Genomic DNA, 25,477 nt, shown 5'->3' with positions numbered 1-25,477 from the left:
CAACACTGAGGCTGGGCTGCACTAAGAAAAGCTGACCCGATTGTGCCTGGGCTCTACCAGCTTCAGATCTGTATGGGAAGTTATGCTGCACGGATGTTACATTACAAAACCACTAACCCAGGAACCTATCCTTGTAACAAACCCCGATGCCAACTCTGTCCACATATCTATTCAAGTGACATCATCATAGGACCTAATCACATCAGCCATACCATCAGGGGCTCGTTCACCTGCACATCTACCAATGTGATATATGCCATCATGTGCCAGCAATGCCCCTCTGCCATGTACATTGGCCAAACCGGACAGTCTCTACGCAAAAGAATTAATGGACACAAATCTGACATCAGGAATCAAAATACTCAAAAACCAGTGGGAGAACACTTTATTCTGTCTGGTCATTCAGTGACAGACCTGCGGGTAGCTATATTACAACAGAAAAACTTCAAAAACAGACTCCAACGAGAGACTGCTGAGCTAGAATTGATATGCAAACTAGACACAATCAACTCCGGTTTGAATAAGGACTGGGAATGGCTGAGCCATTACAAACATTGAATCTATCTCCCCTTGTAAGTATTCTCACACTTCTTATCAAACTGTCTGTACTGGGCTAGCTTGATTATCACTTCAAAAGTTTTTTTTTTCCTCTTAATTAATTGGCCTCTCAGAGTTGGTAAGACAACTCCCACCTGTTTATGCTCTCTGTATGTTTGTATATATATCTCCTCAATATATGTTCCATTCTATATGCATCCGAAGAAGTGGGCTGTAGTCCACGAAAGCTTATGCTCTAATAAATTTGTTAGTCTCTAAGGTGCCACAAGTACTCCTGTTCTTCTTTTTACAAAAGAGGAGTTACAGATGGAGCCTTAACTTTGAATTGAATTCATTTTCTTGGTCCGCATCTCAGCAAGATGAAGAAGGGTTATTTTGGGAGGAGGTATTTTTGGAAGGGGGGCGGGGGGGGGGGGAAAGAGTCTGGTAACAGGACCAAAAAAAAAAGGTTTTAGGAAAAATAATCAGTTTTAGATGAGCACATCTGTCTACACAGCAAAAGAAGTCCCACGGCAGCAAGCGTCAGAGCCTGGGTCAACTGAGTCAGGCTTGCAGGGCTCATGCTGCAGGGTTAAAATTAGTGTATTCGTTTGGGCTCAGGCTGGAGCCCCAGCTCTGAAACCTAGTGAGAGGGGAGGGTCTCTGAGCCTGGGCTCCAGTCCAAACATTTACACTGCTATTTTTAGCCCTGTCGCAGGAGCATGAGTCAGTTTACCCTGGCTGTGAAACTCTGCCAGGTTTTTTGTTTTTTTTCTTTTTGGATGTGTAGATGTATCCTCAGGCCTTGTCTTCACTGCTCAACAAGATTTTTTTTACCTTGGGATAATGAATGCATGCGAGCTATACCAAGCAAAAGAACACTGAAGACAAGTCATTTGGTTTTACTGTGACATCAACTGCATGTAGTCAACCCCAGGCAGAGGTATAGTGCTGACCTAGCCTCATTTTCCTCCTGGTAAAACCAAAGTGCCTGGTCTTCAGCGCATGTGCATTTGTTATCCTGAAGGTAAACAATGCACCTTGTTTTGCAGTGAAAACAAATCCTTACACTTGACATTCTCTCTCTTACACACACACACACACACACCCCTTCACCTTTGTCCTTGCTTCCGTTCACAGGGCTATGCATGGAATGACTTCCAATCCTGTGGCACCAAACTCTGTCCCTCTCCTTATTGGAATCATTGTTAAAGGTCCTTACAAAACTTCAATGCCTATTTGTTACCTTTGGCTCCTCAAGCCCTTCCTCCTCCTCTCTCCCTTTTCACCCAGGATCTTGCTGACTTTCAGGAGGAGACTGACAAGCTCTGACATGAACACCCTCCCCTTCTAATTCTCATTCTTTCTCCTAGTTACTGATTCTTAGGTTTCTCACCTACTCTGCTTTCAACTCCTTCAAGTGGGGTTGACATCATCAATTCTAGCTATTGATTTCCATTGATTCTAAGCCCAACTCTGCAGCCTCAATTTCTTCCTCTCTGCGTAAGAACAATCTCTAGCATCCCCATCCTCAAAGAAGTCCCTTTATTTCCCTGCTACCTCTACCTCTCAGCTCCTTGAACAGACAATTTACCAATGTTCCTTAATTTCACTTAATTCCCTTCTGTGCCTTCCGCTCAAATGGAAGTGTTCTCAATAAGGTATCTAAAAAATTCTTCATGGCCAACTCCCAGGGTCTACAGCTACATTCATACCAATTTGCTTACATAGTAAAGAAGGTACTTTTAAAAAAGGAAAAATAAGTGAAGGGAACTGAGAACTGAATAAAGTCAGTCTTTATATTTATTATTACTATTTATTTTAACATGACTGGGGGTGCAAGAGAAAAGAATATGGTACATTTGAGACCACTGGCTTGGGAAGACCTGTGTACATTTACACCATATTTGATACCAACACTGGCCAATTTGAAAGATAAATTAGAAAGATGCATTTTGGGGGCAACTGAGAACCTGGTTTCAGGCAGCCAGACTCCATTCCGCATTTGATTCAGAAAATTCCCCATCCCATAAGAATTCTGCTTTTCAAGGCGTTCCTCTCTACATACAAAGGCCTCAGTTTTCAATCAGGTGTGCATCCTCTGGGTAAGTTAAAAGCATTTGCACAAATTAACTTGGTAAGTGCATTTGCAATGATGTCACTGTGTGAGCTATTCCCCAAAGTGCAAATTTTTGTTCTGTCCACACAAATACCGTATATTCTAAGGATTGCAGGGACCTTTGTGGTCATCTAGTCCAGGGCCGGCTCTGGCTTTTTGGCCGCCTCAAGCAAAAAAAAACAAACCAAAAATGGGGCGGCCAGAACGGCAAAGAAAAAAAAAAAAAAAAAAACCTGCGGCGCGGCTGGAGCCAGGGTGCAGGGGGACTCCCTGCGCTGCAGATGTGCCCCGGCTAGCAGGGGAAGGGGGAGGGGGAGGGAGAGGGAGCGGGCGGGAGAGAGAGAGAGAGAAGGGGGGCGGCCAGGGCTTCAGCGGGGCGCTGCCGCGCGGCCCTGCCGCCTGCCGGGAGGGTTCTGCGCTGCTCCGGTCGGCTGGGAGGGAAGGACGTGGGCTGCCCTGCCAGGCTTGCTGCAGGGCACTCCCGTCCTCCGCACCGCTGCCCCCTACAGGGCAGCCAGAGCAGAACACCACCACAAAAAAAAAAAAAAAAAGCGGCCATGCCGCCCTAGGATTAGGCTGGTGCTGGAGCCGGCCCTGATCTAGTCTAACCTCTTGTGTATCAGAGGCAGTAGAACTTCCCTAAAATAATTTCTTTTGAAATTGAGCTCATCTTTAAAAAAAAGAAGAAAACAGAAAAACCAAAAAAACCCTAAAAAACCTGCCAATCAATCTTGATTTAAAAATTGCCAGCGATGGAGGATCCACCACAACTCTTGATAAATTGTCCCAATGGTTAATTACCCTCACGTAAAAATTTACATCTTATTTCCAGTCTGAACTGGTCTAGCTTCAGCTTCCAGTCATTGGCTCTTGTTGAATCACCGTCTGCTAGACTGAAGAACCCATTATCAAATATTTGTTCCCTGTGTAGGTACTCACAGTCTGATCAAGTCACCCCTTAACCTTCTCTTTATTAAGTTAAATAGACTGAGCTCCTTAAATCTCTCTCTATAAGACACGTTTTCCAATTCTCTAATCATTCTTGTGGTCGTCTCTGAACCCTCTCCAATTTATCCACATCATTTTTGAATTATGGACACCAAAACTGCATACAGTATTCCAGCAGCAGTTGCACCAGTGCCAAATACAAAGGTAAAATAACTTCTCTATTTCTACTTGAGATTTCCCTGTTTATGCATCCAAGGATCACATTTTAGCTCTTTCGGCCACAGTGTTGCACTGGGAAATCATGTTCAGTTTATCATCCACCAAATCTTTCTCAGAGTCATTGCTTCCTAGGATAGAGTCCCCCATCTTGTAAGTATGGCATACATTCTTTGTTGTTACATATACATTTACATTTAGCCATATTAAAATGTACCTAGCTTACCAAGCAATCCAGATCGCTCTGTATCAGTGACCTGTCCTCTTTCATTATGTACCACTCCCACCAGGGCCGGCTCCAAGTTTTTTGCCGCCCCAAGCAAAAAAATTTTCCCGCGCCCCCATCTTGGCCCCGCCCCAACTCCGCCCCATTCCAACCCCTTCCCCAAATCCCCGGCCCTGCCTCCTCCCCCGGGCGCGCTGCATTTCTCCTCCTACCCCTCCCTCCGAGGCTTGTAACCCTGTGGGGAGGGGGGCAGAGGAACCGCCCCCCACCGCCGCAGCTCACCTACACTCTGCCTGCTCCCCTGAGCGCGCCGCTGCTCCACTTCTCCCCCCTCCCTCCCTCCCAGGCTTGCCGCAAAACAGCTGATTGGCGCGGCAAGCCAGGGAGGGAGGGAGGGGGAAGTGGAGCAGCAGCGCGCTCGGGGGAGGAGACAGAGGTGAGTTGGGGGGGGAGCGGTTCTTCTGCCCCCCCCCCCAGGGTTACTTCCTGCTGCCCTCCCCGCACCCCCCACCACCGCAGCTCACCTCCACTCCGCCTGCTCCCCTGAGCGCGTTGCTGCCGCTCCATTTCTCCCCCCTCCCTCCCAGACTTGCCACAAAACAGCTGATTCACGCGGCAAGCCGGGAGGGTGGAGGGGGAAGCGGGGCGGGGGCGCCGCGCTCAGGGGAGCAGGTGGGGTGGAGGTGAGCTGCGGCAGTGTGGGGCTGTTCCTCTGCCCCCTCCCCCGGGTTAGTTCCTGCGGCCCTCCCCACGCCCCCACTGCCACAGCACACCTCCGCTCAGGGCTGGCTCCCGGCTTTTTGCGCCCCAAGCGCAAAAAAAAATAAAGCGCTGGTGCCTAGTGCTGCCCCTGACTCCCACAATTTATATATCATCTGAAAATTTAATCTATGATGATTTTATATTTTCTTCCAGGTCATTGATAAAAATGTTAAATGTAGTTGAGCCAAGAACCAATCCCTCTGGAATCCCACTAGAAACACTCTTGTTCGATTAAAGTTCCCCAATTACAGTTACATTTTGAGATGGTACCAGTTAGCCAGTTTTTTAATCCATTTCATTTGTATTGTGCTAGTTTTGTATTGTTCTACTTTCTTAATAAAAATGTCACGTAGCACCAAGTCAAACATCTTACAGAAATCTAGGTAAATTACATGATCAACTATCAATCACTATTACCTTTATTGGGGTTTTGAGTGAAAAACATGTGCATGGACATATTTGTGGGAGTACCCATTGTACCCACAGATGAAAAATTGGCTATTTGATTTTTTATTTTAATCAGAAGTTTGTTTATGGCTACATTTTGGTCTCACACTGCAATAAACTTCACTGTAGGTACCCTATTGATAATCACAGAAAAATATTATCTTGCTGTACACCTGGAAGAACGATCAGTAGAGATGTATTAGAAAACATACTTATTTTACAGCAGTAAAACCTGTGGAGCTCATTCACAACAAAGAGCATTATTTAAAATTGGGAGTTCTTAAAGTCTGACTATTCCTACAAGGTAATGGAAACTCTGGATAGATTATAACTGAGCTCTTAATGATTACTTCTCCTTCGTTAGCTGTAGGGAGGTAAAGTAAGTAAAGGGCTGCAAACATGTATTCATGACTCTCATTAGCAAAAATGGCACTGTGCAAATCAATTTCCATGGATCCTGCTAGGCTGGGCTTTCTAATTAGTCCATCATTAGAAAGCTAACTTCTCACTACTTCTCAAACATCAAATAGCCCTTCACCCCAACGCATCACCCAAGCTAACAAGGAGAATTTTAATGAAAGCACACCAATCGGCAGCTCCCACAGAAGGAACATAATAGGTTTTGTTGCTAATCTCTCTTCCATCGCCATTCCCATTCTGCTCCCTAGTTTCTGCTGTTTTTATAAACCTTTCAGTTTTCACAGAGTGTCGAAGCCTGCCATTGACAAAGGACAAAACAGCAGCAGCATGGGGGAAAAAAGTTGCAGATAAAACCAAATCAAGGTACAAGCTGAGATTTCTACTGGGTATTTCAATATCCTAAAACGGAATGTTCTGAATGTCAGCTTGCTGCTTATGGTTTTAAATGGGAGCAGCGTGTGGGAGGAGGGCATTTGGCAGGTTGGCTCAGTGGTCTGACATAGATGTGCTTCTAGCATGGTCCTCCTACTTTCCCCAGTGCAGGTGTTCCATGCTGAATTGGGGGGAGTCAGGCTCTCAGTAAACCTATCAGCATTCAAAAAGGGGTGCGTCCTGAATATTAACAATTCTTTAGAACAAATTTATTTGCACAGGAATAAAAAAAAAAAAAAAAAAAAGAGCTTGACATAAGGATAAAAAACCCCGAACATGCAGTCTCTCCCATAGTTGAGTGAGAATATTTGTTTGATAGGGTTTTAGTCAAGAAAAAAAATCGATTTAAAAATAAATTCTTCTGGTTAGACATGTCCCAGATTTAAAATAGCTGCTCCTGCCTGAAAGAAAACCATGAGCCCCACTTTTTAGAAGCAAGTCTGCTCATATTGATTTTCGGTTTCCCTCCCCCATTGTATTTCCCCTCCCCTTGTTCTTTATTACCAGGGACATTTACATGAAACAGCATTTTTGTTTTTAAGAGTTCATCTGTTCCCGCTGCTTATCCTTCCACCTGAAGCCATAGTCCTCTGTTTGTGACAACATAATAGTTTCCACTGCAACCAATAGTGATGCCACAAGCAGAGGATTATGACTTTACGTGGGAAATAAACAGCAGGAACAGATGAGCACTTAAGAAACAAAGATCCTGTTCTCACGCAAATGTCTTTTGTCATCAAGAACAAGGTTAGAGAAATGCAGAAAATATACGATAGAGCAAGCAAGCAGAATGGGTGCTAAATAGAAACAGTTCAACGTTTTCCAGGAGGCATTCAGCTGCTCTTTCAAATTAACTTCCTACATAACTAGGAATTTTAAACGTTTCTGAAACGTAGGCAACTGTGTTGCTGATTGAATTGTCAGCATCGTGCAGAATAATGTGATCTGAATTATTGACGTCTTCTCCCCAACAGGGCTAGTGTACTTGGCCCTGGGGTTCAAGATCAGATCTGAATCAAGAACAAATTCATTATAATCAGACTAGGAAAGATCCCTGATGTTAATGGTAAGTGGGGCCAAGTATTTTCCTCCCCCTTTTCTACAAAACCAATTATCCAGTTTCAGGAATACCATTATGTGAAGTAATATCCAGGAAACACCAAAACTGGAAGTAACAGCAGCAATTTTAATTTTAGACCAGTTTTGTCACTATTATTGTTCATTAGAGGTATTGAACCAGACGATCTTTAAAAAAATTCCTACTGGTTCAAATGGGAGATTTGCCTGACCGGGGGCTGCAGGATAGGACCCAGAAGGATGTGTCCTTACTATATTCCTAGTTGAACCCATGTGATTGAACCATTTTAGGCACAAATGGTTCATTGCATCCACACTAGCCCCACTAACTTATGTGAACCGTTGGGGTTTGCCCCAAGTCGAAGCTACTGCTGATGAGAACTTTCAGTTGTAAGACCTATTCCCAGTTCCCAGCAGAGGTTCCAGAAGCAGTGCATTCTGGGAGACTTTTGAAAAGCCATTAGGACACATTTGGACAGTAATGAGAGAACTGTCAATCATTTCAATCTGAACTGACTAACCAGTACTTAACCCTAGTGAAGGCAAGTCTAATCCAAACAGTTTTGAACATGCATCTAAAGCCATGTGGAGCACTACAAGGCGGGGTGATGTGTTTTATAAATGTGCTCAGGGGACCACATGGTTCATAGCACAGTGAATGTATCATATGTAGACAAAGCCTAAGTGTGTGCCAAAATTGATGTATGGGAATGAAGTGGCACTATGGGATTTAGCAGTTAATATGAACATCACTTCTACTATTCTCTTCCTTCTCAACCTTTCAGGATCTTATCTCACTTTCATAGTTTCTAATCCCTATTGGCAGAGGCTGGCTCTGCCTTTATGTTACCTGATTTCAATGTACAGTGTTATGCAGCAAAGCACTAATTTTGGCCTCTGGCTTTCAATTTCTGTATCTTATCTCTATGCTGTTCTTCCGGCTACGCCTACACTACAGAGTTTATAGCAGCGCAGCTGTGCCCCTGTAGCAATGCTAGTGCAAATGCTCTAAGCTGATGGGAGAGAGCTCTCCCTTTGACTTAATTACTCCAGCCCCTGAGAGCGGCGGTAGCTATATCAGTGGGAGAAACTCTCCCGCCGACATAGCATTGTTCACACCAGCGCTTAGGTTGCTCTAACTTACGTCGCTGAGGGGAGCGGTTTATTCACCCCCGGAGCAACATAACTTATAGTGATGTAAGCTGTAATGTGTACATAGCCTAAGTTTCCACTCTCACTCTTAACAGTGCAGAGATGTGAGATCTTAGGGTATGGCTACACTGCAATTAGAAACTTGCGGTTGGCCCGTGCCAGTTGACTCGGGTTGGTGAGGCTCAGTCTAAGGAGCTGTTTGTGGTGTAGACGTTCTGGCTCGAGCTCTGGGACCCTTCCATCTCGCAGGGTTCTAGAGCCTGGGCTCGAGCCCGAGCCTGAACATCTACTTTGCAATTAAACTGCCCCATAGCCCAAGCCAGCTGGCACTGGCCAGCTGTGGGTTTTTAATGGCAGTGTAGCGTTTAAGGGCATGCACATCTGCATAACTGCATATAGTACTCCATGTGATGATGGAGACATGGAGAGAGGGCATAAGGGACACTCAAGGAGAAGATGAATCATCCAGAGGCATTTTATTAAATCAGTTAAAAGTTAGGACAAGGATCCCAGGAAGAGCAGGGAGGGGAGTACGAGATACCTGAAGTAATTTTTTTAAATGTGCCTTCTTTAAAGAATGTTTTTCATACAATCATCCCTTTAAGCCAACAGCAGAACTGGATAGGGCATAGAAATGAACTCTTTAAAAATTGGTCTTTAACAACTGAGTTACACAAATTGAACATAATTAAGTTATACCAGCTGAACATGTATTGTGAGTATTTGAATGATGAGTTGGCAGTAAAAAGTAATAGAGAATAGATGTTAAAGTAATTTCTATACAATTTTCCGCTTATGTTAAATATGTTAAGATATTCAAACAGTAAAAAGGTCTTACACCGGAGCAAGAAACTAGTTTAGATTTAAAATGCATTTAATAGATCAAATTAAAAAATGAAAGTCATGAAAAATTAGAAGTGTATCTCTATATTGTCAATTTTTGAGAAAATAACAAGGAAAAAAATTAAATCATTTAACTCTCAGGAAGTCTGTTTGCAGTTTTGGATATGACTCTTAGCCATAACTCTAAACTAAAAGCTCCCTTATGTGTATCTGATAGACTCTAAAGGTGAATATTTTCTGTAGATCCTCCTTCCTGAATACTGTCCCTTGCATAGGATCTGACCAGCAAATCTAGAACCTCTTACATAAGACAGTCAGTGTACATACCTTATGGGGGAATATATTGAATACAGTATTCATAGTATTATAAGTAATGAAAACAGATTTGCAGTCCCGGTGGGTTGAATGAAAGGAAAGTTCATACTGGAGAGCGCACTGCTTATAGAACTCAGTTTACAGGTGCATAAGTTTTCCTTTTTCCAAAAGATAAACATCAATACCTAGGATTATTGCTTTACTCCTAATACAGCTGGTTGATTTATCAGAAAATGCCAATTTGATGCAACCAAAATGTTTAATGGAAAAATGTATCAATTTAAACAAACTTCTGTAGGAAACTTGTATGGTTTTCTGCCAGCTCGCTTGGCTGGCTGCTGGGGAGCCTGGACTACCATGGTCTGTGGCTCCAGGGTACTCCTTCATGCAGCCCCAGCTCAAGATGGAGCTCCCAGGGATTCTAGGCTCCCCAGTCCAAGGCAGGGGACTCCAGAGGCAGTCTGAGGGTCCCTCAGAGACAGGGACAGACAGCTGCTTCCTTTCATTTAGATTTTTTAAATCTAACAGGAACAGTTCAACTTTCCAAAAAAAAAAAAAAATTGTACAATTTCCTTTTTGTGAGAAATTCTGAAATTTAAATGTTTTGTTTCTAATTGGCACAATTTTTTGAGATCCTGAAATTTCCCACAGAATTGAAATGTTGAGTTTTGACCAGCTCTTTCCCCTAAGATGCATCTACCCAGGTTTTTAAACCACTTTCAAAGTCGCATACAGGTATGCACCTGGTATTTACTTTGCACGTACATTTCAATCTAAGTAATCCCACAACAAAGAGTGCCCATCCAAAGCTCTGGGCACACTTAACATACATTTAAAACCATGTCAGCCAAAGCAGCAGCATATGAAGAACAATGGAATTACAGAAATGATCTCATTATGAAAGAATATACAACCAGCCAAATGACATGTACACAGTCCCCAATACATAGTAAATGGGTAAAACGAGGAGAAAACAGGGCTGTTAACAAAACACAAGTAGTGCTTGAAACAAAATTTCAGACAAAAGTTGAAAGCCTCTACTTTCTAGTAACCTTCAAAAAGAGGTACCTATATATACTTTTGCAGGAATGCTACTGATCATACATGGATCAAGATACTCACTCTCCTCTTTCCCATTTATAATCTTTCAGACTATTATTCAGAGAATGATGAGCTTTGGGTTCTCTGACTCAAATGAATAGAGATGGTCATTGATATTAATAGATACAACAGCGTTTTGACAAACTTCACCTTCAGGAGAGGCCAAATGGTAAGATATTATCTATGCATCTGATTCTTATTTCTAGGGTGTCTTTCACTGTATTGTCTGAACATGAGTTATTAGGAAGATAAATTCCAACTTCTTTCCTAGAAGTTGTACTAACAAGTATGTTGCCTTAAGATAAAATTTGGCTTGAATCAACCTTGACAATACCTTTGTGAAGGAGGTTTATACAAGAGGAATGTAAATTCAATAACTTGGCCAAAATCATACAGAAAGTCCATGGCAGAACCAGGAATAGAACTAAGAAATCCCAGTTCCTATCCCCTACTTTAAAGCACTAGAGTCTAGACCACTCTGCTATAAGTTGTAGGAGGAATGGAGGGGAGTTCTCTTTTCTGAAATTATAAACTATTTCAGTAGATCTTTTAAATACAAACATACACCTGATCTGCTATGACATTGGGAGTCATCTGGCTCATTTCTTTCTCTAATTGGGAGTGGTATGAGGGCAGGCAAGGGGTGGCAGAAGACAAAAAGCATGCTAAGATATAACCGCAATACGAATGTTAGGACCACAACCTACTGGTCCTACTTTAGAAATCTGATTTTATGTGATGTATTTCTCTCTCAATAGCTGACCACCAATTAATCTCTTTTATAAAAGAGGTTTAGGATCATAAACTTATATTGATTTTAAATCAAAAGAGAAATGGGAGTATAGCTACATACAGAACATTCTCCGAAGAGTTTCATCAGAGACACCTTTTGCTTCATTGAATAATCTGCAAATTTATGTACTGTGAAAACCCAAAAGGACCTCGGCACTAAATCCAGGTACATGAAAAAGCACAATGGGAATTACTGCAACAAGAACCAACTTACTGGAGCACCCAGTGCTCTTCACCCTAAAGAGGATTTCATAAATGCTATATAGCCATTTGGAGTCAACTCTTGCCCTACACGTGAAAAGTCATGCGTCTTCTGTCCTTGACACAGCTTAACAACCTTGAAAGCTAGGACTTTTTGAAAGACGTCTCCAAAGTCATTGAATTCCCCATCTCAAAGCCTTCTGGGTCACCTCAATACAAATACATTTTGGTGAATAACCGTTTCTCTACAGGAGGAGGATCTTTTGGAATACCAGGTTTCTAAGGCCTAATAAATAAAGCACCATTCATGGGCCCCCATCATTCACAGGTACTTGGGAAACATGAACTCCAGCCTGTGATGGTCCTAAGAGGCTTGTTATTCCTGATGAAAATGCTTAACTGGATGAAACCACAAAATCCATTTCTTGCCAATGGTCATTTGTAGTGAATCACTTCTAAACTGTTTCTTGACTAATGCACTTAAAGAAAAGAACAGGAGTACTTGTGGCACCTTAGAGACTAACTAACTTTGTTAGTCTCTAAGGTGCCACAAGTACTCCTGTTCTTCTTTTTGTGGATACAGACTAACACGGCTGCTACTCTAAAACCTGCATTTAAAGAAGGTAGGCTTACAAAATATTAAGAGCTGACATTATTTAACCCCTTTTGTTGTTATGCCTCCACTGTGCCGTTATGCTGTTGTACTCAATTAATATTCTACAGAAAATCAGTAGTTGTATTCAGCAGCACATCAAGTGTGTTCTAGTTAGACGTTTCTGATATATACAAAGATATTAGACCATCAAGGTATGTGAATGCATCACCTGCTTCATTAAAGGGTTTTAGGCTTTCTCATTTAAGCTTAGTAGCAAAGTAATAGGGATATATAGAAAGCAGACAACTTTCCTGTTCTATAAATGTTTTATTTCACCCCATTCCAAAGCACTATGCAAGTTCCTCCTTAACATTCCAATTCACCATTCCATAGCTGAGCATAGTCAGTTTAAAATCTAGCAGATGATGTGTGTTTCGATGCTTGTCAAATAGACCACAGACTTAGATAATGGACAACTGGAATACTCAGAGGCGGGGGGGGGGGGGGGAGGGCGAGGGTTATTCTCACCCTGCCACTGACTCTCTCTCTCTCTCTTTGTGTTTGTATTTGAGGGAACCAAAACAAAATAAACAAAAAATGAATTAAAAAGTTACCCTCCCAGCTCAAGCATTCCCTCCAACTTGTTGAGGATAGCATCCAGTATATTGAAAGAGAAAGCATCCACTCAGAAGATGTAACATTCCAAGTAGATTTTCCTGTTGAAAGTTTATACTGGACCACAGGTGCTATGAAAGTTATTGATCTATAATGTAACATTACCAAATTTTATTGAAAAAAAAATACAATTTATGTTTTAATTTCAAAACATTTTCAGGAGGGGGCAAAATAGAACAGTGGCACAATTGGGAAATGATGCATTATTAAAGCTATAAATCTACCTAGGAGGAAGAAAAGTGGGTTTATCCTTCGGATGTGTGGAGAATGAGGGCTGGGAGAAAGTAGCTGGTTTCCCCACAAGTTCAGTATATAATGTTTTAATTTTATTTGACTGAAATAAGCTCAATGTTTCCTATGCTGCATTTTTTTGAGGAAGTTCAGTGATGTGTAAGAAGGTGTCTTCAGCCATTCCTTAGCATAACGTGTGCACTAAGGCCCAATTCAGAAAAGCACATAAACATATAAAAAGTTAGAGGACTGGAAGGGACCTCAAGATGTCATCTATTCCATCCTGCTGTGCTGAGGCAGGATCATCCCTGACAGGTGTTTGTCTTACCTGTTCTTAAGAACCTTCAATGATTGGGATTCCACAATCTCCCTAGATAAGCTGATTCCATCCCTAGTCAATAAGGCACTTAAGTATATTCCTAAAGCTAAGCATATGCTTAAAATGCATCAACTTTAATGGGACTTAAGCACAGCCTTAAATGCTCTCCTGACTAGGGATGTTTTCCTAAATTGGGGCCTAAAAAGAATGACCCTATAGTCTGAAGGTGCTTAGATACCCTGTTAATGGATGAGATGTAAAAACTTTAAAAGAACAGAATCATTCATACAGTAAAATTTGGGATTATTCAAATATGAACTGGGTCCACTTCCCCAAGTCCTGTTAGTTACACTGAAAAAGTCCTCAGTTATTTGAACTTATTTGAGGTAACATTTTCAGAGGCATGCATTCACCATATGTGCATGTTTGTGCATCTAGTTAATAAATCACTTTATCCTCATGTTGCTCTTCCTGCTCAGATGAAATGTAGCAAAACTCTACAGTCTTTTTTACTCCTTTTACTCTTTAATTTAAAACCATAACAACCCCCACCCCACCCCTAGTTCTTTCAAGGCATTCTCTCAAACTTCCCAACCCTGAGCTGCATATAAGGCTAATACTTCTCTTTTTGTCTTTATTTTCTTTTGAAACAGTTTATATCACTCATTGTTTAGCTCCTCTGACAGGCTTTGGCTTTGCCATTAGTTTCACTTAAGCCCCAGAGCCTGGAAGCAGCATGGGTAACTAGCAAGAGAGGCAACCATTTGTTTTAATTCTGGCTGGGTCGGGAAGTCAGGAAAACTGGGTGGTGGAGAGTATGAGATGCAGTATGCCTATATATATCCTACATCATTACAGAGTGATGAGAAATTTCAACGTTACCACAGCCACCACCTAGCAGGCCACAAGAACCACATTCTGTGAGACCCATAGCAAATGTTTTCATCACTATAAGAGAGGTGAATAAAACACATTAATAGTCAGTGTTTCACTAGGAAGCTGCTATCTGAATGTATTTCTTCTCTATAGAATGAATTGCCATTGTTAGACACTGAAAGTTACCACAACATGATTGAATTGAGCAAAGAGGTTAAGATCTATGCCATATCCTCTACATTGCCTCTAGTGTGGATGCAGTTTATAATGGTAAAAATGTACTTTTGCCAGTACAGCTTATTTCATTCCACCCACGAACAAAACATGCTACAAAGGTACAGTTTTACTGGTATAACTAGGTCTACACTAAGGGGCTTTAGCTGGCACAGCTATGTCAGTGGCAAATCACCACTCATCACATCCCTTTCTGACATAGCTACGCCAGCAAAAGTTTATAGTTTAGACCTGGTCTGAGTCTCTCTCTCTCTCTGTTGTACAGCCTCCTTTCTGAGATCTGCAAACCTGACTGTGCCTTCAGTTCTAAAATCTAAGCACACCCCTGTCAGCCTTCTTTCCACCCTAGTTCAGTCGGGACTGGTGCAGACATTCTTACTTCTTCAGAAAGTTTCAGACACTGGTCCAATCTCTCTGTAATTACGCTCTGCTACAAACCTTGTGCTTTTAATTCTGCAATGTGTCATTTTTCTTAGTATTGTCGAGATTACATAGTCCTCTTCTCTCACCCTCATCTTCTTTAAAAGCAACCACCTTGCCATCTTGCTTTCTCTTCCTTCTCCCTACCAGGATGAGAGAGCAGACAAACAGAACTAATGAAATGTCATAATTTACTAGTGTGTGTAGCTGGTGTACAGGTTCAAAGCCCTTATCTGTCACAATTCCACAGCAAAGAGAAAGAAAATGCTCTATCACAGTTGCATCCATTTGGCGATATATCCCAGTACAGAGCACACTCAAAAGGAGAAAATAAACCAAATTTAAAAAATAAGTTTATATTAGCAGCTGTAGTGTGAACACTGAAATAAGGGATTTCATAGGAGAAGAATCTCCTTCTACAACTTTACTCTGAGACGAGCTATGAACTAGATTTACAATAGTATTTAGGCATCGGAAGATGCAGATAGGCATTGAGTGGGATTTACAAAAGTGTCAAAACACGCTATGCACCTAACTTCCATTGACTTTCAATGGGGCTTTGGAGCCTAACTCACTTTTGATTTAGGCACCATTGAAAGTCAATGGGAGTTAGGTACTCTTTTGTAAACCCCGCTCAGCTCCTATCTGCCTCTTCAGGTGCCTAAATACCTCTGTAAATATTGCAAATCATACTCTTGGTAACACCTGTAAAAATCTGGAGTCAATAAAGCTTCTCCAGATTTATACTGGAAGATGAAAGTAGAAATCAACCTCACGCACTTTATCTAGCTTTCCAAACCCATCACAATCTTATTGCTCACCACAGACTGCTGAACTCCTTCCATGAGTGATCAGTAAACAAGAAGCCACATCACCTTTTGCCATTGCCATCATTCTGAAGAGGGCTTTTTACAGAACATTTGTTTCCAGGGTGGAGAGGCAGGGCAGTGAGAAGCAGGGCGGGGGTGGGAGGGGCCTTTCATAGGCATTTCATTTAGGAAAGCCTAACCTGAAACAGCTGCAAAGTGAGATAGACCTTAGCAGGCTTTAAGGGGCTAGGAGGGGGGAACTGAATAAAATCTGACAAAACCGGTCACTACTGTGGCTAAGGAAGTCCAGTGTCAGTACCTGTTAATTTTGTAAATCTATTCTGTTTCAAAAGCAAACCTATTGTGAATAAGATGAAATTCTGATTCCTGCTTTGGCTTTCCCCTGTTTCTTCACTGGTGGAAGCTAGGGAATGAGTTTCCAAAATCTAGTAAAACAAGCATTGAACATTTCTCCTCTAGATGCATCACTGGATTCAAAGGCTTCTCACTATCCAGCATACATTACTTATTTTTCACTAGATTGTTTTAGAAGTGCCTTTTAAAACTTATCCTTCTATGTCAGAGGTATTCAACCCTATCTGTTAGGCTTCCCTTCAACTTAGTAAAGAATTGCAAATACAGAGATGCAATCAAGTGGTGCTGAAATGGTCAACTTTAGTGATCATGGTGGGCATGACTCCAAAAAAGTGTCACTCACAGCACACTTGCTGATTTTATTTTAAGTTCACAAATGCAGTAACTGTCAGTGTGATTGTCCAGCAGCCTTTATGTACACTGCAAGGAGAGCTTGCAATGTACACTGGTGCTCCAATTAGCAGATGAAAGCTGACCATCCCCGCCGGGTTATCTAAATGGGAATTGGATACCCACAACGCCTTAAATTGGAATGCGTCTACAGCAAGCATCTGAGAATTATGTTAAATAGCGACTACACAAGGGATTATGTTTATTTCCCAATCACTCCCCTCACCAGCCTTCACTCCAACTGAGCATCGCCAGTTCGCTTCCCATGAATCACTCACTAGAGCTGGCTAGATCATGAGCCTTCGAGAGAGGCTGATGGTTCTCTCCCTCTCCTCTTTCCACCACCATAGAGAGGACTACTGCCTGACAGGATCCAGGTCAATCTCTCCAGTGGAACCGTTCCATACACAGTTTCTCCTGCTTCCCTCTGAGAGAATGGAGAAAAACTCATTTTAGTGTATCACTTTGTAACCAAGTAGACAATGAGGTAGAAATTCACCATACCAACAGCTCTTGTGGGAAGGGACTCCTAATGGCCTGATCAATAACCAGGGAAGAAGGCCTGGTCTATATTAGAAAATTAGGTACGTTTAAATGCATCAGTCAGGGGTGTGAAAAATCCTTATTCCTGAGCGGCATCATTAAGCCGACTTAAGTTCCCTTGTAGACAGCACTATGTTGACTGAAGAATTCTTCCATTAACTTATCTATCACCTCTTGCAGAGGTGGATTACCTATGCTGACGGGAGAAGTGTAGATAAGTGTAGACAAGCCTGAAGAACTTGAATCCTTTGACAAACGCCAGCACTCAGGGGCATACAAACAACTGCTAATGGAAAAGAAGCTGGAATTTCCTCTCAAAGAGCCTGCAATGGGCCAAAACTTCTGCAAACAACCATTGCTATTCTTGGGACAGCAAGAAGACATGGCTTGCTGATGGCACCTAACTGGTACTTAGAGAGCACTTTTCATCTTCAGTATCATCTACAGTACTAACATTTACTCAGTGGTTTCAGAGCACCACTGCAAGATGCGGCAATGTTCTTCACAGCTGGGACAGTGAAGGTAGGGAGACTAGTTGGCTTGCTCAAAGCCAAAGAGGGAGTCAACCTCAGAAATGGGATTAGAACACAAATTGCTGGATCCCAGTCTGATACTCAGACCAGGACTGCCTCCCTAGAGTCACTTCTAGAGCTGAGCATTCTGTCTCTCTTGCATTCCCAACCCATGCTGGCCCAAGGAACAAGGGACAGAGTTTGGTTTTCCATTCAGTCACCTGCATGGCCATACTTGGCTACCACGAGGGGAACATTTTTTGTTCTTGTTGTTTACGCAGCCTCTAACAGCACATGTATAGATTTCATCAATGTATGAAAAACAGAACCCTGGGACCTAGACAGCTGGCAATCATGTTACTTGATTAGTCCCCTTGGGGGGAAAAAATCAGGCAGGTAGGCTAATAAATTGTTCCACTGGTTCACTTGCTGGCTCAGTATGCATCAGTTCTACCACCACCATAAACACCATGGGGTGACTTCAGAGAAAAAGGTGCAAAACAGATGCAGCAAAGGGGAAGAGAGGCAGCCCCAACTAACAGAAAGGCCATGGAGGAACTGACATTGGAAGACAGACTGAAAATTAAATATATACAGTTTGGAGAGAAAAGGAGACTAAGAAATGACAGGATAACAGTCTACATATACCTCCAGGGTGTCCAGGGAGAGGAGGGTAAAGTACATTGTTCAAGGTGTCAAGGAGAGAGGTAACAGTATGAAATTGTTCAAGGGAGAATTTTGACAAGGTATCAGGAAAATTTTTCTGCAGTTAGAGGAGTAAGAATGTAGAATGCTCTCTAGGGCAGCAGTAGAAGCATCATCCCTGGAATATTTAAAAGGAAGTTAGATAAAGCACTTGTACGTATTCAGTAGGGACAATCTTGCACACCACAGGAGCTGAGGGAACTAGATGGCTGGCTGTATTTTTGACACCTCTAATATCTAGGATTATATTAGTTTGAAAAACTGAAAAATCTAAACGGAGTTTAAGTACATATATATGTGTGGAATACTTTAATGCATTAGACATAAAAGGACACTAAGGGAACAGGTTATTTTCTTTTCTTAAGTGCATTTTTAATGCTAATGAAATATGCTCAGTTTCTGGTATTAGAAACTGAAGTCTCTGCTTATCCATCCAAGGCATACAAGATGGGCAGTATCTGTGCAAAACTTCCCCCGTATCCTGCCCGTCCCCTCTAACAATGTACCTCCGTGCTGAACTAAAAGGGATACATCTCAAGGCAAGAGGTCAGTTCACCCTTTCATTCAATCCTTGGCCTCTGGTGCCACTGCAAACGAGGGGACTAATTAATGCTGGATGGTTCAGGCAGTTGGTAGCTAGAACAGAAGAAGATTGTCTAGCAGTTCAAGTGCTGGCTTAGAACAGAGAAGACCTAGGTTCAAGTCCTTGCTCCACTAAAGGCTTCCTGTGTGACCTTGGGCAGGACACTTGGTCTCTCTGTGCCTCAGTTGCCCATCTGTAAAATGGGGACAACAGTACTTCTCACAGTGATGTTGCGAGGATAAATACATTAAGGGCTGTACTCACATACTACAATAATGAGGTACATATAAATATCTACGGTCGATCAGAGCTGTCCGTACTAAATTCTTACATTTTCCACTTGGTTATGAGCCCTAAGTAATCCTTTTAACTCCGATTATGGAATCAGCTAACCTAAATTTTATCCTCAGGTTACAGGCTAACCTGTTTAATTTCTTTACCTTTACTCCACTAGCAAACAATTTGACAGCTGACTTCCCTTAGTGAACATTCACATACAGTATCAGGGGGTAGCCGTGTTAGTCTGTATCTACAAAAACAACAAGGAGTCTGGTGGCACTTTAAAGACTAACAGATTTATTTGGGCATAAGCTTTCGTGGGTAAATACCATCACTTCGGATGCATCCGAAGAAGTGAGGTTTTTACCCACGAAAGTTTATGCCCAAATAAATCTATTAGTCTTTAAAGTGCCATCAGACTCCTTGTTGTTTTTTCACATACAGTAGAACCTCAGAGTTATGAACTGACCAGTCAACCACACAACTCATTTGGAACCGGAAAAGTACACAATCACGCAGTAGCAGAGACAAAAAAAAAGGAAATACAGTACTGTACTGAGTTAAATGTAAACCACTTACAAAATAAAAGGGAAAGCAGCATTTTTCTTCCACATAGTCAAGTTTCAAAGCTGTATTAAGTCAACGTTCAATTGTAAACTTTTGAAAAACAATCATAACGTTTTGTTCAGCATTACAAAAATTTCAGAGTTACGAACAACCTCCAATCCTGAGGTGTTCGTAACTCTGAGGTTCTACTGTAATCCAAAGTCTGGCCATCGCTTCGAAAATTTTCATCTGACTCAAGTCCAATAACATTTTTGTTAAGGAAGACTACACTTACGGCAGAGTACATGCACTGCACGTCCCCCTAGCATGGGTATAAACAGTTGTGTAGATGGTGAGGCACTGCTTAAGCGAGCAGAGTAAAGATACACCCTAAGGTTCTGGTGTATACTCAATACGGCACTCTGCACTCCTAAGCAGTGCCTGCCTCCTTTACATTGCTATTTTTTAGAAGTTTAGCATCATGTTGCCTCCCCACTGCCAGAGCCTTTCCCCACTGTTTCCCCCCATCACAGCCTTTAACAGCAGCGTGTAGCTACACGTACCCTACGTGCCATTGGCAGTTTAAACAAGGCCTAAGAAGCTACAAAATACTGGTGTATCTCCTTTGTTTTAAAGAAGATTTACATTCTATGAGAAACTCACAACAGCTCCAGCACACTGGAAGGAAGCGGAGTAAAAAAAGTGCCCCAGTTAGCTGGAAATCTAGGGTATCCTTAGGCAGACAGAAGTGTGCTTCATAGATGACACACATTGTCTCTGTCTACACCACTGAAACTGCTGGCTGAAACTAATTTCAAATGGCAATTGTAACATTTGTGTAGAGAGAATATAGTTTTGCTAAGATGATTTTAAAAACAAGGTAGTGACTTAGGCTGGAGAAAGGATATAACTTTGCTAAATTGATTAAAAACCTATCTGCCCTAGTGACACAACTGTGCCAAATGAAACAACTTTATAAATGGCTTTTTCCGCAGTGTAGATGAGGCTTGCAACATGGTGGCTTGCCCCTAAGGGCTGGAAGGCCTGGGGCCAGCCAACCCTGATTAATAAGGAGACACTCCTGAGAGGAATCAGACACTTTCCATTATAAGACCAGCAGGAAGCTGTAGAGAGAGGGAAGTTTAGGAAGCTGTAGCAGAGACTGAGGAAAAGCTTCTGCAGGAAAGACCCTGAGACCAGGAGAGCTGCTCTAGCTAGCTAGCTAGGACTGGGAGTAGCCTGATAAAACAGAAGGAAGATGACCTAGATAGAGGTTTTTGAAAGTCAGAGCCTGAAAGCTGAGCTTGAACCAGGAAAGTCTGGGAGTGATGACTGAATTGGGACCCAGCTCTGGGAAGGAGTGCTGGGAGAGAGAGAGAGAGAGAGACTGAACTGGGGTTGGGGCCTGGAAGGCCAGAGTGTGTAAGGACTAAATAAACTGGACTCCAGAAGGGAAATGTTTAAACTACCTTTGGTCTGGAGGTGTGCAATTCTTACAGGGTTGTGAAAAGAGGGAAAACAGAGGCAGGTTGCTGCAGAGTGACCTCTTGCCATGTGGGGGTATTCCAGAAGCACCTGACCCTGTTACAGGACTCTTCCAACTTCTAATTAATTTGATATGTTTTCCTATTCAATCTTAGTTCTTTGGTTGATCTTCCAACCCAGTGAGAACTATAAAAGTCAGTATATAAAATTCCATGGCTTGTGTCTTGATGTGAGACAGCTGCAGAGCTATAATTTAAATCTCTTGGTAAGAGACAGTACAAGACTGGTTTCTCTTGGGACATAGCCTTCAGTCAGATAAACTGTACCACAAGCTCTCTCACAGCTAAAACAGTCCTAGATCCCAGACAACTTCACAATCACAGTTCAATTTTTGACCGTATTGTAGACCGCATGGTCTCATTTTAAAATCAACGCATCTTCACGAAGGACTCATTCAAAGACCTGAATGATGAACAACATCGTGTACTAGAAATGGAGGAGAGAGGAAGGAAAAACAAGGCTGAGGGCAAGAGTTAATTAAAGTGTCTGAGGGTATGTCTACACTATGAAATTAGGTCAATTTTATAGAAGCCAATTTTTTAGAAATCGATTTTATACAGTCGATTGTGTGTGTCCCCACTAAGCGCATTAAGTTGGCAGAGTGCGTCCACAGTACCGAGGCTAGCGTCGACTTTTGGAGCATTGCACTGTGGGTAGCTAGTTCTTGCAGACTTCAGGTCACTCTCTTCTTTAAGTTTCATCTCATGGAGATTCAGTCCTGCCTGGAATATCATGCGAGCTGGAGGTTCTGCCTCAGGCTGCTCTCCCAGCCGGCAGCACCGCGTGGTCGCACCTACCCCAGCCTACCCCTTGCTCCCATGGCTCATGAAGCCTGGACAGTAATAAGGAGCAGTTCAACTATAGGCTGAGCAAGTGCATAATGGTGGTAGAATGTGCATTTGGACGTTTAAAAGCGCGTTGGCGCAGTTTACTGACTCAGTTAGACCTCAGCGAAACCAATATTCCCATCATTATTACTGCTTGCTGTGTACTCCGCAATATCTGAGAGAGTAAGGGGGAGACGTTTATGGCGGGGTGGGAGATTGGGGCAAATCGCCAGGCCACTGATTACGCGCAGTCAGACACCAGGACGGTTAGAAGAGCACAGCAGGGCGTGTTGTGCATCAGAGAAGCTTTGAAAATCAGTTTCATGACTGGTCAGGCTATGGTGTGAAAGTTCTGTTTGTTTCTCCTTGACGGAAACCCGCCCCCCTTGGTTCACTCTACTTCCCTGTAAGCCAACCACCTTCCCCTCCTGCCTTTGATCACCACTTGCAGAGGCAATAAAGTCATTGTTGTTTCAAATTCATGCATTCTTTATTAATTCGTCACACAAATGGGGGGATAACTGCCAAGGTAGCCCGGGAGGAGTGGTGGAGGAGGGAAGCACCGGGTGGGGTGGTGGAGGAGGGAAGGACAAGGCCACACTGCACTTCAAAACTTATTGAATGCCAGCTTTCTGTTGCTTGGGCAGTCCTCTGGGGTAGAGTGGAGCTCTGATAGCATGGATTCCTCTCCCCATACAGCGATCAGAACCAGTACCTCCCGTTCGGTCTATGCTGGAGCTCTTTTGCTATTCTGGGACTCCATGGTCACCTCTGAGCTCGCCACGCTAGCCAAACAGGAAATGAAATTCAAAAGTTCGTGGGGCTTTTCCTGTCTACCTGGCCACTGCATCTGAGTTGAGAGCGCTGCCCAGAGTGGTCACAATGGAGCACTCTGAGATAGCTCCTGGAGGCCAATACCGTGGAATTGCAGCCACACTACCCCAAATTCGACCCATCAAGGTTGATTTCAGTGCTAATCCTCTCATCGGGGAGGAGTACAGAAATAGATTTTAAGAGCCCTTTAAGTTGACAAAAATGGCTTCATCGTGTGGATGGGTGCAGGGTTAAATCGATCTAACGCTGCTAAATTCGACCTAAACTCGTCGTGTAGACCAGGGCTAAGGAAAGGTAATAGCAGCAAAGTCACAGCCATTAATGCTACCGCAGAGGTTAAGTAAAATAAGAGAGGATTTTTACAAGTGCATTATGAAATTAGTAAGTCATTCCAGAGAAAAGGTGGTCTATAGTGACAAGATTTAAAAATCTCTAACCACACTTCAATAGTCTCAGATTAGTTATTTCAAGAGACTTTCCAAACAAAAATCCATCCTGAGCAACAACTAAACAAAAGCATTCCAAACTTTTCTAAAAGTGATAATCAGACCATCCAGCATTCTAGATGATCTGCATCTTTTCAAACTAACAAAACGACTGGACTGCATGGGACTGGCATATATATGGTACATCTTATAAACTAAGTGCCCCATTATCCTATTATATTGGTCAATATAGATAAAAAAGAAAAACTTGCAAATGGTGGGCCATATTGTTGCTTCCATGAGTCTTGTCATTGGAGGCAAAGTTTTATTAAGAAATCTCTGCAAGGATTTCTTCTTACTGTCCCGATTGGGCTTTTCTTTCTACCTCATGGAAAAGTCACCCAAAGCCTGGTGTGGGGAAACTCATTGGGGACCTGGACCACCCCTACAGAGGCCTTGTATCCCTACCGTGGTTCTGGTACTGTAGCCACACTCCCAGAGACTTCCTGCCTCCAGCAGCAGTGGCGAAGCAGGGAGCACTGTATCCACTTTTCTGGCTATGTTCTGCAGTTCCAGAGGAGAGATGCAAAATATCCTGCCAACAATGCCTCTTTCTTCCCAACTCCATGCCAACCCCACTGCCTTCCTTGTATGGGCCCTAGACCAGGTGAAGAGTTCTCTGCTGAGGTTGGGATGGCAATGCTGTGGAAGTACATGGACTCCCCCTCCTCCCTCCCAGCACATGAAGGAAGGGAGACCTGCACATGGAAGATGTCTCCACATGTAAACTCAAGAAGGGTATGATCTGGACCAGTGGATTTACAGATTTTACATCATGCGAGGGTATAAAATCAAAATAGACTTGGCAAATCGTAAATGTCCTTAGAGCCAAGGTGCTTGCTTAAAAAAATATCCCACATTAATCCATTTTAGCCTGACCAAAAAGAGTGCCCTTTAGTCAATCTGATTTTCCTCAATAAAATATCTACGCACCATACTCCATAACCAGTGCAGCCACACTGCAGTTTAAGAGATAATGTAAAATATACCCAAGGTCTGCATGGATTCATTTTGATGGAGACAAAAGAAATGCAAAATAGAAATTACTTCAATAAAGACTACAGCATGAAATTTATAAATGATTATGTCAAACGTTTAAGTCAGAAACATGTTGAGATGCAATGATGCAGATTACAAATATATGTTCTGGGAATGTTTTAAAAAATGCTGTGTGTCTGTGTGAATATTGAACGCAGGAAAATACAACAGAGATTGCTCAAGGATCCATCCTAGGACTGGTGGTGTTTAATATGTTTATTAAATGATCTGGAACAAGGGACTAACAGCAATGAAGCTAAATTTGTGGATGACACAATTGTTTAGGTTAGTCAAGTCTAGAGAATACTGTGAGGAATTTCAGAAGGCTCTAACAAAGCTGGGTATTTGGAAAATACAATGGCAGAAGATGCTCAATGTAGGCATGTACAAGGAAGTGTACGTTGATAGGCACCAATCTGACCTTAAACATTGCTGGGTTCTAAATTAAATTAGAAACTCAAGAAAGAAATGGGCATTTTTGGAGAGAGCCCCATGAAAACCTCTATACAAACAGCAGGAATGTTCAAAAATGCAAATGAGACATTAGGTTATACTAAGAAAGGGAGATAAAATACTGAACATATTACAATGCCTTTCTACAGAATGATGATGCATCCTCACTTTGAATTCTATGTTCAATTATGGTCATCCCATCTCAAAAAAAGGATATAGCAGAAGTAGAAGAGGTCCTGAGAAAGAACAACATTTGTTGGAAGCCTTTAAAGACATCCGTATGAGAAGACATTATACAGGTACACAGAATAATAAATGACCCAGAGTATAATAAATGAGAACTTATATTTACTCCCCTTTTAAAACTAGCCAGTAAATTGATAATCTATTTAGTAACTAGTAAAAAGAAATATTTTTATACATACCATGTGTAATTAGCCTCTAGGATTCAAAAGAGGAGTAGACATCCATATGAATACCATCACCCTTCAGTTACAGTAGCTGAGGTAAAATGTAAGATGTATAAATTCTCACACAATCTTTGGGACATAATCCAACCAATTATTCCATATAAATTTATGAAGAAATCTCTCCGACAGACGCATTTTTGGACAA

At 42.2% G+C, this 25,477-nt stretch overlaps 1 protein-coding gene across 3 annotated transcripts in view; it reads right to left on the bottom strand.

Annotated features, from left to right (window-relative positions):
• Positions 1 to 25,477, bottom strand: part of LOC101950900 (transmembrane protein 263-like) — a 317,383-nt gene that overhangs the window by 172,660 nt on the left and 119,246 nt on the right. Inside the window, exon 3 of one of the 3 annotated variants that reach the window (XM_065592813.1) lies at positions 16,791 to 16,939. The exons of the other annotated variants lie outside the window; for them this stretch is intronic. Coding sequence (XP_065448885.1) covers positions 16,791 to 16,860 — 70 coding nt within the window. The 5' untranslated portion in view covers positions 16,861 to 16,939. The remainder of the gene's footprint in view (positions 1 to 16,790; positions 16,940 to 25,477) is intronic. 3 annotated transcript variants of the gene reach the window in all.

The sequence above is a fragment of the Chrysemys picta genome, chromosome 4 (genome assembly GCF_011386835.1).
Source record: "Chrysemys picta bellii isolate R12L10 chromosome 4, ASM1138683v2, whole genome shotgun sequence".
NCBI lineage: Eukaryota > Metazoa > Chordata > Testudines > Emydidae > Chrysemys > Chrysemys picta.
The sequence above is the reverse complement of the archived record's forward strand: the minus strand, read 5'-3'. Positions and strand labels throughout refer to the sequence as shown.